Source organism: Cnephaeus nilssonii (assembly GCF_951640355.1).
Source record: "Cnephaeus nilssonii genome assembly, chromosome: 6".
Classification (NCBI taxonomy): domain Eukaryota; kingdom Metazoa; phylum Chordata; class Mammalia; order Chiroptera; family Vespertilionidae; genus Cnephaeus; species Cnephaeus nilssonii.
Window position 1 is genome coordinate 58,384,627 of NC_137077.1, and position 16,939 is coordinate 58,401,565.

General features: G+C 36.6%; 1 protein-coding gene across 2 annotated transcripts in view; it reads left to right on the top strand.

The window, feature by feature from the left end:
* The window catches only part of USP15 (ubiquitin specific peptidase 15), a 103,449-nt gene that overhangs the window by 11,803 nt on the left and 74,707 nt on the right, over positions 1–16,939 (top strand). For both annotated transcript variants that reach the window (XM_079775915.1, XM_079775916.1), the window contains exons 3-5: positions 9,697–9,823; positions 14,609–14,754; positions 16,501–16,562. In XM_079775915.1, coding sequence (XP_079632041.1) covers positions 9,697–9,823; positions 14,609–14,754; positions 16,501–16,562 — 335 coding nt within the window. The remainder of the gene's footprint in view (positions 1–9,696; positions 9,824–14,608; positions 14,755–16,500; positions 16,563–16,939) is intronic.

Sequence of the window (16,939 nt, forward strand, 5' to 3'; positions counted from 1 at the left end):
ACAGCTGTTAGAATAGCTATTATCAATAAGACAAGAAATAACAAGAGGTGGAGATAATGTGTGGAGAAAAAGTAACCCTCAGACACTGCTGGTGAGAATGTAAACTGATACAGCCACTATGGAAAACAGTATGGCAATTCCTCTTCAGGGTATCTGAAATGTTTGAAAACATATACTGTAAAAATATATTATTCACGGCAGCTAAGACATGGAAACAACCTAAATCCTTTGATAGATGATTGGATAAAGAAGTTGTGGTAAATTACTCCTTAGCCATAAGAAAGGATAAAATATTGCCATTTGTGACAGTATGGATGGATCTTGAGAATATCATGCTAACTGAAAATATCAAACGGAAAAGGATAAGAACCATATGATTACATTCATGTGGGATATAAAACGGAAAGCAACAGAGACAATACCTCATCTGAGTTCTCCAAGTTAAGGCCTGGTCTGTTCACCATTGAGCATGTCATTGGATGAGAAGACTGAGGCTCATGAAGGTTGAGTGATTTGTCCCAGTGCGCACAGCTGTCCTGCATCACTGCCTAGATATAGTACGTCTGCGTGCATCAAATAACCCTCTGATTATCCCCTGAAGGACTCAGGTATCTAAGCCACCTGACACCCATCTGACATTGTTATCTAGACCACTGGACATAGCCAGACCTCCTGACATGCATCATTTAGACCAGCGTTCACCAGTCTTTCGGACCTCACAGCGGTTGGTGACCGCTAAAACTACCTGTCATCTGACTGATAACCAGCCTGGACCAATCTTAGGGCTAAGACTGCAAGTCTAATATTTCTTTAGAATGTACTTTTTTTTTTAATTTAATCTTTATTGTTCAGATTATTACAGTTGTTTCTCCTTTTTCCCCCCCATATCTCCCCTCCACCCGGTTCCTACCCCCGCTTCTGACCTTACCTCCCCCCCGCTGTCCTTATCCATAGGTGTATGATTTTTGTCCAGTCTCTTCCCGTACCCCCCACACAGACACCCCTTTCCCCCTGATAATTATCAATCCACTCCAATTCTATGTCCCTGATTCTATTATGTTCACCAGTTTATTCTGTTCCTCAGATTTTTAATTCACTTGATTTTTAGATTCACTTGTTGATATGTATTTGTTCATAATTTTTATCTTTACTTTTTTCTTCTTTTTCCTCTTTTTAAAGAACACCTTTCAGCATTTCATATAATACTGGTTTGGTGGTGATGAACTCCTTTAGCTTTTTCTTATCTGTGAAGCTCTTTATCTGCCCTTCAATTCTGAATGATAACTTTGCTGGGTAGAATAGTCTTGGTTGTAGTTTCTTGCTATTATCACTTTGAATATTTCTTGCCACTCCTGTCTGACCTGCATAGTTTCTGTTGACAAATCAGCTGACAGTCGTATGAGTGCTCCCTTGTAGTTAACTAACTGTTTTTCTCTTGCTGCATGTAAGATTCTCTCTTTGTCTTTTGCCCTTGGCATTTTACTTATGATGTGTCTTGATGTGGTCCTCTTTGGATTCCTTTTGTTTGGGGTTCTGTGCGCTTCCTGGACTTGTAAGTCTATTTCTTTCACCAGGTGGGGGAAGTTTTCTGTCATTATTTCTTCAAATAGGTTTTCAGTATCTTGCTCTCTCTCTTCTTCTGGCACCCCCATAATTCGGATGTTGGTACGCTTGAAGTTGTCCCATAGACTCCTTACACTATCTTCATATTTCTGGATTCTTTTTTCTTTTTGCTTTTCCCGTTGGATGTTTTTTGCTTCTTTATATTTCAAATCTTTGACTTGCTCCTTGCGATCCTCTAGTCTGCTGTTGGATCTCTGTATATTATTTTTTATTTCAGTCAGTGCTTGTTTAATTTCTAGTTGGTCCTTTTTCATATCCTCGAGGGTCTCATTAAATTTATCGGCCTTTTCCATGAAATTCTTGAAAAACCTTATAACTGTGGTTTTGAACTCTATGTCCATTTGTTTGTTCTCCTCCATTTCTTTTGTTTGTGATCTGTTTCCTTGCCTCTTTATTTTCGCTGCTTCCCTGAGTTGGTAGGGTAGCTTTGTGTACTAGGTGTCCTATTGGTTCAACGGGTCAGCCTCCCAGTTACCTGAGGTGGACACTCTTGGTGCACCCCTTTGTGGACTGTGTGTACAGCCTTGTTGTAGTTAAGTCTTGATTGTTGTTGGTGTAACTGGGAGGAATTGACCTCCAGGCCAATTGGCTGTGAGGATCCGCTGTGTCTATAATGGAAGAATTGCTGTGCTGGAGACACGTTTATGGGGCAGGACTTGTTCCAGTAGGGCTTTGGTGCTCACTGAGTTTGCCTCTTGAATGTGTCCCTTATGAGAGTGGTTGAAATCTGGTGTTGTCTCACACCAACCACTAGATACCCTAGTGTCTGGATCTCCAATGGGGTGCAGGTCAGCTACTGTCTGAGGCCACCCAGCAGGAGCTACAGCAAGAACTACAGTTTTCTCCTCTTTGCTTGGGCTTTGGTGGTTTTGGAGCAGTCTGACTGGAGTTGCAGTTTATTTAGAGTGTACTTTTTTACTATAAGAACTCTTAACTTTTTTTCTTTTTTAGAACACTTCTGGGTTTTTGCCTAGCTGTTTTCCCAGTTTGTAAAAACTATTAAGACCCTTGAACAAATCTTTATTACTTGTTTTTAAAAAAGAAAGCAACAAATGAACAAAACAAAGTTATAGACACATACAACAATATGAGGTTACCAGAGAGGAAGGATGAAGAGGGTAAAGGAGGTGAAATATATAGTGATAGAGGGAGACTAGACTATGAGTGATAAGCACATAATGTAGTATACCAATTATATAATAAAGAATTGTACACTTGAAACTTACATAGTGTTATTAGCCATGTCACCCCAATACATTTAATTTGAAAAAAAAATTGCTAATAATAAAGGTAATAAGTATTGGTAAATATATTTTTTAAGTCTGTTTTAACCTATAGTTTCCCACCTCTTCTCTCACCTTGTATTTTTACTTACTGAATAAATTGGGTTTCTTGATTGGCAGAAAAACAAATTTTGGAATATATATCACACCACCTTTCAACATTTGGGTTTCTAAGAAAAATAAGGCTTAAGAGAAGTTTAAGGGCATTGCCCCTCAGCTTAAACCCAAGGTAGAGAGGACTTACCTAGGGGACATTTGTGTGTGTGACTTGTCTAATGGAATGAACTCCAGTGAAATCCACTGGAGACCTATAGTGTTTTCAAGAACCACTGCCATCTTGAACTGAAGAGACAGTATAAAATGAAAGGCCTTTTACCTCCCAGACATGCAGGAATCAGACAAAGAGTTTACTCAACAGTAAACACGTGCTAACTTTCACACAAAAAGCATGACTCAGAAAACAGAACCAAATGTTATGAAGAGTCATTTTCAGGAAAGGGCAGAAGTGACTCCTAATCAAAAGTCTTCCAATATTTGCCTAGGTGGATTTCAGAATTTCTATGGGCCATTGTCTCCTTTGTACCTCCTCTTTTTCCCCTTTTTTACAGGAATATCTAAAAGATTACCTTCTGCATGTCCCATTATTTTATTCCGGGTGTATGTGTGACAGATAACTTACAAATTAGTTCACAGGCCTATAGATCAAGGGGAACTATACTTAAGATGCTTAAGGAGCTATATCCAAGGATCCTCATCTATACCTGGATTAGTTATAGATGACAGGTTTCTGAACTTTGAGTTGATGTTATAATGGAATGAGACTAGTGGGAGCCTTTGTAGGGGTTGGGTGTATTTTGCATCTTGCAGGGAGAGACTGTGACATATTGGGGGCTAGAGGGTGGACTGTGGTAGCCAGCCTGAAAGATGCTTCCCATTGATCACCACCACAGCGTATTCACACTGGTGTATAACCTCCCACATTGGATCACGGTTGGTTTATGTGACTGTTAAAATATGGCAGAAGTGATAGTATGTCAATTCAGAGATTAGTTTACAAATATACGGGTAGGTTTAACTTGGGGGTGCTCTCTTTCTCTTGCATCAGTCACTCTGAGTGAAACAGCATGCCATGCAGGCAGCCTACAGAGACTCACATGATGAGGAACTGAAGTCTCTGTCAACAGCTGTAGAGGAACTGAGGCCTGCCAGCAATCACATGAGTGAGCTTGGAAGCAGATTTGAACAACGTGATTAACCACCTAATGACATGCATAGCACTTAGTGCAGAAGACAAATTTATTTTGTATTCTAAAATTGTCTAATATTTTCAACTGAATAATAAAATAATACAACATAAAAGGGTGACTAAGGTGACTAAAGCCATCCTTAGAAGGAATTTTATAGTTACATGCATATGTTGGAAAAGAAGAAATACTGAAAATCTGTTGTCTCAAGAAGTTAAGAGAAAAGGAAATTAAGCCTAATCAAGAAATAATAATGTATAGTACGCATTTATAAAACAGAAGAAAAAAAAAACACTAAATGAACAAAGTTTACTCATTACAAAAACAGTAAACTTAGACCAGTAAAATAAAGATGAGTCCTGGCAAGACTGGTCAAGAATAAAAAGAGAATAGGCACAAATAACCTATTTAGGAATGAAAAGGGAACATCATAGCAGAGCCTAAATACTTTTTTAAAAGATTGTGTTTTTGAACAGCTTTATGCAATAACTTGAAAATTTAGCTGAAATGGACAAATTTTTACAAAAATACAACTTAATGTTGAAACTGAGAAATAAAAAGTCTGAATTGCACTTTGTGATTAAAGAAATAGAATCATTAAATGAAAACCTTCCCACAAAGTAAAATGCAGGTCCAGGCGGTTTCATCACTATATTCTATCAAATATTTAAGGAAGAAATATACCAATCCTATTCAAACTTTTCCAAAAATAGAAGGCATACTTCCTAGCTTATTTTGTGGCTAGCATAAATTTGACACAAAACCTTGAAGGGCATTATAAAATAATAATTACAGGCTATTCTTACTTGTGTACATAGATACTTAATTTCTAAACACTGTATTAGCAAGGCAAATCCATCAATAAGTAAAAAGGACAAATAAAAATGGATAAACTGGGTTTTTAAATGCAATTTTGATTTAACTTTGAAAATCACATAATTTTGGTATCAGCTGAATAAAGAAGAAAAATAATCTCAATAGGTACAGAAAAAGCATTTAATAAAACTCAATATTCATGTATGATTTTTTTTTTTTAACTCATAGAAATAGAAAGCTAGGAGTAGAAGCTATGCAAATATACTATTAGTAAAATATTCAAAGCTCTTCCTCTCAGATCAGGGACAAGACAAGGGTAACTATATTAGAGGTTTTAGCCAGTTTGGTGATCCAAGGGGGAAAAAAAAAAGAATAAAGGTTAAAAAATAAAAATATAAGACATTATATATGTTAAAAATTTCAAAAAATTGTACTGATAAACAATTAGGATTGCCAAAACCGGTTTGGCTCTGTAGATAGAGCATCGGTCTGCGGACTGAAAGGTCCCAGGTTCGATTCCGGTCAAGGCATGTACATTGGTTGCGGGCACATCCCCCGTAGGGGGCATGCAGGAGGCAGCTGGTCGATGTTTCTCTCTCATCAATGTTTCTAGCTTTCTATCCCTCTCCCTTCCTCTCTGTAAAAAATTAATAAAATATATTTTTTAAAAAAACAATTAGGATTAATAATTAAGTTTAGCAAGATAGCTGGATATAAGGTCAATATATAAAAGTCAATTACATATCAGTAGCAAATAAAGTAATTTTAAAATAATACTTGTAGCATCAAACTTCTTAGGAATAAACCAATAAAAACTTTTTCTACTGAAAAATACAAAATATTACTTAGCAAATTTTTAAAAGACCTAATGAATTAATGGCCATAGGAGTCACCATTTTCTATAAAGGGCTAGATAGTAAATATTTTTAGCTTTGTGGGCCAAAATGGTCTCTGTGGAAACTACTCATCTCTATTATTTTAGGTGCAAAAGCAGCCATACATGATGCATAAATGAATGAGTATGGCTGTGTTCCAGTAAAATGTTATTTACAAAAATAGATGGTGAGTCAGATTTAGCTTGTGGGTTTTCCCACCTCAATCTAGGCACTGGTTAACTTATGCTTACATAACAAGAAAGGAGGTAATTAAATATTAATTGCCTCTTATTTAGAATACATCTCAACATTTATGAAGTAGTCAATAAATATTGCAAAAATGAAAAGATAGTCTACTTTTCAGTTAAAATATATTGAAGAGACTTTATTAATTGTAATATGTCAGTTTTATTTGGACTCTGATTCAAACAATACATTAAAAATAAGAAAGACAATTTGAACATTGACGAGATAATTGATATTAAGGGATTCATTTAAATTATTTTAGTTGTGATAATGGTGTTATGTTTGAGTCCTTGTTTTTGAAAAGACGTGTCCTTAAATATTTGTAGGTAGAAAATAACATGTAGGATTTGTTAGTATTAACAACTACTAGTATGATTTCATCTTTGTGTTATACTTCTCTACTTGTCAGTCTTTACCACTAGCTGTTCTCATTCTTGACTCCAGAGCCTAAGTCTAATTCACCTGTTACACCTAGCACTAAGTATAGTTGCTTAGTAAATGCTACAAAAATGAAGGTAGCTCACTCCTCAAAAATAGTATACGTGTCCATTCAGGCCTAACGGATTTCTTTAGAAATTACTTTCTGTATCCAGAGGGGGAAGTAGACATTATTTGGAATGAAATAAAGTTTCTGTAAATTTTCATACATTAAGTTTATTAAGTATATTTCATGGCTTTATACAAAATGTTTTTTAATATTCACAGCAAAATGAACAAATGGAATTTATATTTATTTAATTCAGCATAAACTTGTATTTCCCTCACTAACTTAGTAAAGAGGCTTTACCTCCTATGTGGCCTTGAATTATTGGAAATATATGTTTTTTAATCCTCACCCAAGGATGTTTTGATTGATTTTAAAGAGAGAGGAAGCAGGGGGGAGGGAAGGAGGAGGAGAAAGAAACATTGATGTGAGAGAGGAACATTAATCAGTTGCCTCCTGTACTCACTGCTACTGAGGATGGAACCTGCAACCTTTTAGTGTATAGGATGATGCTCTAACAACTGAGTACCTGGCCAGGGCAGAAATACTTTTATATAGCCATCAGTCTTATATTTTGGACAAGGAGCCAGATTTTACCATGTGCTTGCTCCTTATTTATAACATAACATAATTTACTTATAAAACCATTTTAACTGTCACCTCTAATTCTGAAACATAACTATTATTTTTGAATAGTAACCCTCCAGGCTTAAATTTCAAATGTATGTTTTAATGGTTATAATAATAGATAAATATAACTTTATAATCTGTTTTTATAAGCCTGTTTCTTTCTGTTAGTCTTCATAGCCATTATTTTAAATGATTATTTTCAGTGCAAACATTTTTAATGAACATAGGAAACTTTATATAAATAAAAATAAAGTCAATGTTATATAAGCAAATAATTTACATATGATCATAACATGAATACATAAATATGATCATTAATTTTCTGTCCTGTAGTGCTATAATCACTCATATAGTATGGTTCTTTTAAATCAGAAATAGTTGGAAGACAGATATTTTCTTTAAAAGAACAGCTTTTTTGTTTTTGTTTCCTTTAAATTTTTTTTATTATAAAGTATATGAAACCTAAAATTTGCCATTTTTAGTGCAAAAGTCAGTGGCAGTAATTACAATCAGGATGTTGTGCAACATTCACTACTATTTCCAAAATCTTTCATCATCCCAAACAAGAATAGCTTTTTAATACACTACTTTTAGAAGTACTATAATATCTTATAAATATATTCATAGTATTCTAAGTAGTGATATTGAGTGTTTTAGTAATGTATGATATTGTCAGAAGAAAAAAATAAGAAAAATTCTGAATCCCAATAAAGTGTGGATTTTGAAATAATCTGGATGGTAATTTTTTCACTGTTTATAATGACTTTCTGACAGTTAAATCACCAGGGGTTTTTTTGTGTTTTTTTTTTCTTTCAGAAAAATATCTGTTAGTGTTATTAAAATTAATTGCCTTTAAAAAAAGAACTATGATTATTTAAAATATATATACCTCCATATACATTATGAGGAATTTTCATATTTTTTATTATTTCATCCTGTTTCTTTATTCCATTTCCTGATCTGTTGTTGGTCATCCCATTTTCTCCCCCATAAAAATGAAGCCTGTAGTTGTTATAGCAATTTATCAATGATTAGTAGCTATCTTAATATAATATTATTTTAGGATTCTTTTCAGATATTGAGTTTTAGAACAGAAATTTTTTATTGATAGTGATATTTGATTCCTAGTTTTTCTACTTAAATATAGCTACAAGCAATCTTATAAAATAAAATGATGTGGTATCTTTTGCTACATTCCTAACCTCAAAATTAGCATAAAGAGATAAAACATTGTCTAACTTAAGAGTTAGATAACTTTACATATTGGTTTGTAAAATGAATTAAGTTAATTAATAGAAGTAGAGGCATAGGCTGTTAACCTGTTTTAGAAATGCAATAGGAGGACTACAGTGAGGTGATAGTGGGTTTTGGGGCAGGAGGAGGGTATAAAGAAAATACATGGGGATGAGCGGGGACCTGAGTTTGTGTGGTGAACACACAATACAGTGTACAGATGATGTGCTGTAGAATTGTGCACCTGAAACCTGTATAATTTTGTTAACCAATGTCACTCCAATGAAATAAATAAATGAATAAATAAATGCAGTAGGAGAATGTATATGACAAAGTATCATAAAAATTACGTTGGGTTAGACATTAAGTGCTAGATAAACTACATTTGAAGTTTTTGAGCTAGAACAGTTTCCCTACAAGTGAAAGAGAAATTTTTAAATCCCTTACTAAAGTGATGCTAAGCATGTGAGTGCAAGAGTCATTTGGAGCCTCCCTTTTGCCATATTTGTCTAATGTATCACATATCAGGCTGATTACTATTTTCAGCAACAGTATTCATGACTGAAACCCTACAGTTAACCTTTAGAAGAGCAAAAGGAAATATACTTATTAAAAAGGTGACCCTAACGTACACATATTTTCTATCTTTCTGCTTTATTGCTTGCATGTTTAAGCAGCTTTTTTTTTCCATTAGTTGCGTAGAATTACTAAGTGTGTGTTTAAAGATCAAAGTCATCTTAGAATGGTAAACTAACATATCGGGAATAGGGCATAGCTAAATAATTTGGCAGCAGTTATTTTAAAATATTTATTTTAACATACAGAGTGAGACAGCTCTTGCTAATTGAAATTGTATAAAACTTAATCATTTTAAAAGGTTTTCAGCTTGAGATCAGTACTGAAAACTATAAGTATGTCTGTACCTTTAGTCAGAGTTGTATTTACATTTTGAGTAAACTTTTTTACTATAAGTACTGAATGTATTCATTGTGTACTTAAGTGTCTTCCTAGATCAGTAGAATACCTTTCCATACTGTTAGTGTTTAATGTGATTATTCATATTCTGTTAAATATTAAATTTTCTAAAAATGTTTCTTGCCTTTTCAAATAGTTAATATCTTTTATATTGGTAGATTTTAGTAGTTATTGTTTTCCATTGGAGATCTGTGGCTTTTTTCTAAGCCTCTTTAGAAAATGTATTCTGTTAGAGACAGTGAAATGTATTGAGCTATAGCTGACACTATTTTGTTTTGCTTTTTCAGGTGGTTGAACAGGGTATGTTTGTAAAGCACTGCAAAGTAGAAGTATACCTCACAGAATTGAAGCTCTGTGAAAATGGAAACATGAACAATGTTGTTACTCGAAGATTTAGCAAAGCTGACACAATAGGTAATGCAAGATCTGTTAAATCATTGCTATTAGAAATTTAATTAATATTCTATTTGTTAAATGTTACTAGGATGATAACGATTATAAGGGCCTGTATTTAACATTATAGATTTCCAAGCTTGATGCACTGTGTCTTAGTTTAATGTTGAATTATTTATGGTTTCTAAATTCACTTTACATTATTAGATGAATTTAATATTTGTGCCATTTTACTTTTTTAAAAACATCAAATCATTTATTTTGAGTTTAGCATTTGAAAATGTATATTTTGTTTCTAACAGGATTATAAATTAAAGAACTTTTAATGATGAGTAGATTAGGGAATTAAAGTTTCAAAAGAAGTGTACCTAACTCCCTTTATATTTTTACTAGAGGCCCGGTGCACGAAATTCGTGCAGTGTGGGGGGGGCGGGGGGGTGTCCCTCAGCCCAGCCTGCACCCTCTCCAATCTGGGACCCCTAGGGGGATGTCCAACTGCCAGTTTAGGCCACAGGGATCGGGCCTAAAACTGCAGTCGTACATCCCTCTCACAGTCCAGGACTGTTGGCTCCCAACCACTCGCCTGCCTGATTGCCCCTAACCGCTTCTGCCTACCAGCCTGATCATCCCTTAACCACTCCACTGCCAGCCTGATCGATGCCTAACTGCTCCCCTGCCAGCCCGATTGCCCCCAACAGGCCTCCCCTGTCGGCCCGGTCGCCCCCAACTGCTCTCCCCTGCTGGCCTGGTCCCCCCAAACTGCCGTTCCCTGCCAGCCTGGTCACCTCGAACTGCCCTCCCCTCCCGGCCTAGTTGCCCCTAATAGCCCGCCCCTGCCGGCCTGGTCTCCCCCAACTGCCCTCCCCTGCAGGCCTGGTACCCCCAACTGCCCTCCCCTGCAGGCCTGGTCCCCTCCAACTGCCCTCCCTTGCCAGCCTTGTAGCCCCTAACTGCCCTCCCCTGCAGGCCTGGTCGCCCCCAACTGCCCTCCCCTGCCGGTCTGGTCGCCCCCAACTGCCCTCCCCTGCTGGCCTGATCACCCACAACTGCCCTCCCCTGCTGGCCATCTTCTGACCACATGGGGGCGGCATTTTGTGCGAAGGCATGACGGTCAGTTTGCTTATTACCTCTTTATTATATAGGCTATGTCTACATATCTGTATATATATCTATAAATGTACATTGAAATTTATGTAAATTTTTTCATTCTATATAAAGGCCACATTGTAATATACTACCAAGAATTTATTGAGTGAAAAGTTTTTTAAATAAACAATTAGTAATTTAGTCACTAATTTTAGTACATTTGATTAAAACAACTAAAAATAAAAATCATAAACTAGTTATTTTCAAATAAAGTTACTAGAAAACAAGGTTAGTAGTAATAATTTGATCTTTTTGGAAAATATAAAGACACATTGGAGATAACACTTAATGCAGAACTCCTCAACAAGGAAAAGAGGTTATAAATTATGGCACTGTCTAGTTTTCCTTGTTGGAAGCAATCATTAAGTACATTTTGCTTACAAGTAAATAAAAGTATTTCTGAATTTTATATGTCATTTGACTTTTACCAGTCACCCATTTCACCACAGGAAAATACTTTTAATCTATACTTTTCATAAAATAGTACCATCTTTCAATATCCTGTGCTTGTTAATCCTAATGTGTGATTTTTTTATTTTTACCCTCTTTATTTAGCTAGGACATTTCAATAAACTCACAGTCACTTTTCTAAATTGAATGCTTAAAATATTAGGAATTCCATTTGTAACTCTCATATTATGAAAAAATTACTTAACTTTTGAATTTCAAGATTTGTGGAATATCGTTAGGAAAAGAATACAATTCTACATACTAAATACTGAAAGTTTTCAATATAATACAGTAGTGTGCTCTTATTAATGGAGCATATGTTCAAAGACCCCTAGTGAATGCCTAAAACCAAGGATGGTACCAAACTCTATATCTGTACTATGTTTCTTCCTATACACACATATCTATGATAAAGTTTAATTTATAAATTAGGCACAGTTAGAGATTATCCTATATAATAAAAGGCTAATATGCAAATTGTCCCCTTGGGAGTTCTACTGACCAGGAGTTTGACCGCTTGCTATGACTTGCGCTGACCACCAGGGGGTGGCGCAGAATGAAGGAAGGCCCCAGCCAGCCACCAGAAGGCCCCAATCGTCCCTGATCGCCGGCCAGGCCTAGGGACCCTACCCGTGCATGAATTTTGTGCACAGAGCCTCTAAGTTAATAACAATAACTAAATGATAACTTAATAGAACAATATACTATAATAAAAGTTATGTGAATGTTGTCTGTCTCAATATTTTATTGTACTACTAGAGGCCCAGTACACTCAAGTCATGCATGGGTAGGGTTCCTAGGCTTGGCCAGCGATCAGGGCCGATTAGGTTCCCCACCTCCTCCTTCCCTTGCTCCCTTAGCACCCCACTGCTGCCTCTGGTCACCCGCCATTTTCCACACCACCCCCTAGTGGTCAGCGCATGTCATAGTGAGTGATCGAACAGATAGATAGTCACCATTTCACTTAAAAGAAGTATTTTACATTTCTTTAACGTATCCAAATTGCCAGCATCACTATTCTTGCACTCTGGGGCCATCCTATCTAATAATAGACAAATATGCAAATTGACCATACCTCTGACACACCCGCAAGCCACGCCCACCATCCGATCAGAGCGAGTATGCAAATTAACCCAAACCAAGTTGGCTACAGCCACAGAGATCAAGGTTTCCTAGGTAACAGAGGAAGCCAAGCTTTCCGCCAGCCGTTGCAGGCCTAAGCCTCCACTCAAGCTACAAAGTTTCAATTATAGAAGGTAAACAAATTCAAACAAATGGCGACAGAATGGAGCTTGAGAGAGCAGGCCAGGTTGCCGCCGGCAACAGGGGAAGCAGAGCTTTCTTCACACCCTGGCTGGGCCCACCCGCTTAAGTCAACAAAGTTTCAATTATAACCCCAACACAAATGGCTGCGGGCCTCGGAGGGAGCCCCAGGCTTGGCTCTACTCCAGGCTACAAAGTTTCAATTGTAGAAGGAAAATAAATTCCAGATACCAGGGCCTCCGCTTGCATTGCCAGGGGGCGTGGCCCGCCTGCAAACCACCACAGGCCCCTCGCTCAGGCCGCCCCACGCCCCAAGGGAACCCCACCCTGATCCGGGACACCCTTCAGGGCAAACCAGCTGGCCCCCACCCCTGTACCAGGCCTCTATCCTATCTAATAAAAGTAATATGCAGATTGACCATCACTGCAACACACAATATAGCTGCCCCCATGTGGACACAAGATGGCCACCACAAGATGGCCAGCAGGAGAGGGCAGTTGGGAGGCACCCGGCCTGCAAGGGAGGGCAGTTGGAGGTGATCAACCCTGCAGGAGAGGGCAGTTAGGGGTAATCAGGCTGGCAGAGGAGGGAAGTTGAGGGCAAACAGGCTGGCAGCAGAGTGGTTAGGGGGTGATCAGGCTGGCAGGCAGAAGTGGTTAGGGGCAATCAGGAAGGCAGGCAGGCAAGCAGTTGGGAGCCAGCAGTCCTGGATTGTGAGAGGGATGTCTGACTGCCCGTTTAGGCCCAATCAGGCCCGATCCCAGGGATCGGGCCTAAACGGGCAGTCGGACATCCCTTGAGGGGTCCCAGATTGGAGAGGGTACAGGCTGGGCTGAGGGACAACCCCCCTCCATGCACGAATTCCGTGCACCGGGCCTCTAGTTATTAAAAAAAAGAGGGTTATTTGAACACTGCTATACTATGGCAGTTGTGACTGAGACAGCTACTGAGTGACTGGCAGCAGGTAGCACATACAGCATAGATGTGCCATACAAAGGAATAACTCACGTCCATGATAGGACACAGCAGAGAGCTAAGATTTCATCCTGCTACTCGGAACACAGGCAATTTAAAATTTATGAATTGCATTTTTCTGGAATTTTCCATTAAATATTATTAGATCACAGTTGACCACAGGTAACTTAAACTGCAAGAAGCAAAACTGTGGCGGGGGGAGGGGGGATACTACTACTATAATATTACATTAATCATGACATTAAAATCTGTACAATAAGAATCTATAAATCTATCCCAGGAGTATAGTCTATTAAAATTAATTCAGCCGTAGCTGGTTTGGCTCAGTGGGTAGAGTGTCAGCCTGTGGACTGAAGGGTCCTGGGTTTGATTCCAGTCACAGGCACATGCCCCATTGGCGGGGTCGATCCCCAGTAGGGGGTGTGCAGAAGACATCTGATCAATGATTCTCTCTCATCGATGTTTCTATCTCTCCCTTCCTCTCTGAAATCAATAAAAATATATTTAAAAACAAACTAAATTGTAAATTATATTTAATTTAATATTAATTGTTCTGAAATTAGTTATAATTAAAAATATTTTCCATTTGTAACATCTCTGAGTCATACTTTATTTTCTAACTCCTACATATCATCAGAAAATTTATGTTGATTTTATAATATGTAAACAGTTAAAATTTAAGCTATATGACGTAAATTGTACTTTGGTGTTAATATGATTGAACTCCTTTACCTTTTGAGATCTCAATTTCCCTAAGTAATCATCTGTGAGAGTTATAATTACCATTTTCTTAAAAAGCACACCTGGTCTTAAAAATCTTGTTTATTGTGGGGTTTTTTTACATATTCGTTCACCTATCCTTACTATCATATCAGTATTTTAAATTTGGGACTTTTATGCTGGTGAGCACTTAGGTCTACGTGGTATATATTTAAATACTATATTTACATATCTTTTCTCCTTAAATCTAGATACAATTGAAAAGGAAATAAGAAAAATCTTCAATATTCCAGATGAAAAGGAGACCAGATTGTGGAACAAATACATGAGCAATACATTTGAACCACTGAATAAACCAGACAGCACCATTCAGGATGCTGGTTTATACCAAGGACAGGTATTGTTTACTAATACTGTTTATTTGAAGCATACCATACATGAAGCTTTCATGAGTCACAAACTTTTTGGACATCCTGACATTTATAGTGGGTCCTATTGGCTCTCGCTTCCTTTTTCTAACTCATGTCTTCCTTGTCCTTGCTGGACACTTAGCAATAACTTCTGTTTCCCTCTTTGAACTTGAATATAAAAAGAAATAAGTTTTCATTAAAAAAAAAACAAAACAGCTAAATAAGATGAGCCAGTCAACTTTCTATAAAGGATTAAATAGTGAATATTTTTGGTTCAGCTATCTCTATGGTCTCCATCACAACTACAACTCTGCCATTGTTAGTATAATGAAAGTAACCCTAGAGAAGATATGTAAACAAATGGAAATGGCTATGTTCCAACAAACTATTTACAAAAGCAGTCAGTAAACTAAGTGAACTATAATTTGCCAGCTCCTGCTAGAAGGTATCAAGCCCCTATTTGTTCTTTCTTTATGATATAATCCAGAGAAATTAATATGTTGAAAAATGAAGACATTTAAATACAGTCAGCAAATTCTACTGATTCTGCCTTCTAAATATTTCTTTAATCTCTGTGTCATTCCCAGCCCTTATTTAACAGCTTTCTCTGCCTCCAGTGTTTTGCATATCCACTTTCAATCTTCCATATTTCTGTAATAGACTATAAAAATAGTTATTTGATACTTACTTTAGCCATTATATTCTTAAGTGAAATCTTAAATTTTTAATATGTAATACAATTAAAAGTAGAGTTACCTGGTTGAAGCTGGAGTGAGGAACTTGGAACTCTACTAGTTCATCAACACTCCCCTCCCTAACCAGCAAACTCTCTTTCTTGTCTATCAATAGACCACCACCTCTCTCCTTGGTTACCATTTAGCAGGCCTTGAGGTAGCTCTGAGGGGCAATTTTAAATATGTAGTTTTATTCATTAACTCTTTTCAGTGATTGGTTTTATGTAATGACTATTGTTCTTTTTATTATGTACATTGGAAAAACTGAGGCCTCGAGAATTTAAATAATTTGATCTTCTTGCTAGGAATGCATTTATCAGATTTTGAAATAGAAATGTTTCCCAAAATGTGCATTAAATTTTCCAGATTTTAGCCCTAGCCGGTTTGGCTCAGTAGATAGAGTGTTGGCCTGCGGACTGAAGGGTGGCAGGTTCAATTCTGGTCAAGGACACATGCCCAGGATGCAGGCTCAATCCCCAGTAGGGGATGTTCAGGAGGCAGCCAATCAATGATTCCCTCTCATCATTGATGTTTCTATCTCTCTCTCACTCTCCCTTCCTCTCTGAAGTCAATAAAAGTATTTAAAAAAATATTTTTCCAGATTTTATGAGTTCTAACTACTGATAAATAAACTAAACACTATCCTGAACTTTTAATGTATTTATTTTTTTTTACTAAAATTGAAAGTACCCTTATTAGGAAGTGAAACAAAGATATATTATTGAAGAGTTTGCTCCCCAAAATGCGTGGTCCTTATCTTTCTCATGTGTGTGTATGTGTGTGTGTGTGTTCAGTTGCTTAGTTTTTATATTTTGCTTCTTAAATTTTTGTCTTCCTTGCCTAGCTTTGGAATCAAAATGCAAATATCTCTTCACCTTATATACTGTGCTTTAATTAATCACAGGGTTACTTTAGTTTCTTAGTGAATTCAGCTAATCTTTTAAAACTATTTTTAACATTGGGGTTAAGACAAACACTCTTACTGTGTCATATTTGTAGGTGTTAGTGATAGAACAGAAAAATGAAGACGGAACATGGCCAAGGGGTCCTTCTACTCCTAAGTAAGTGCTCCCACTTTTTATGGCATATTACATGATTTAGAAGCCTTTGATTTGAGATAATGAAGTCCAGAATGATAGATGAATGTAATTGTGTGTTGTGCGTACCTTCTTTATATTTTAATATTTTCCCTCAGTATAGAAGTTATCTAAATTTGCATTTAAATTAATGTGCTATTACTAAAAAGGCTTCCAATTCAAATCTCTTACAGAATGAGGTGTAGTATAAATGTTATGTTATATTGTCTAATACAGTTAAATCACTATTAAACATTTTCTTTAATATTTTGTTTCAGGCTTTTGATATTTCTCAAGTGTCTGTTAAAAAATGTTCTTTATCGCAATGATTTTGATGTGAAAGTATTTTTGTTAAAACATGT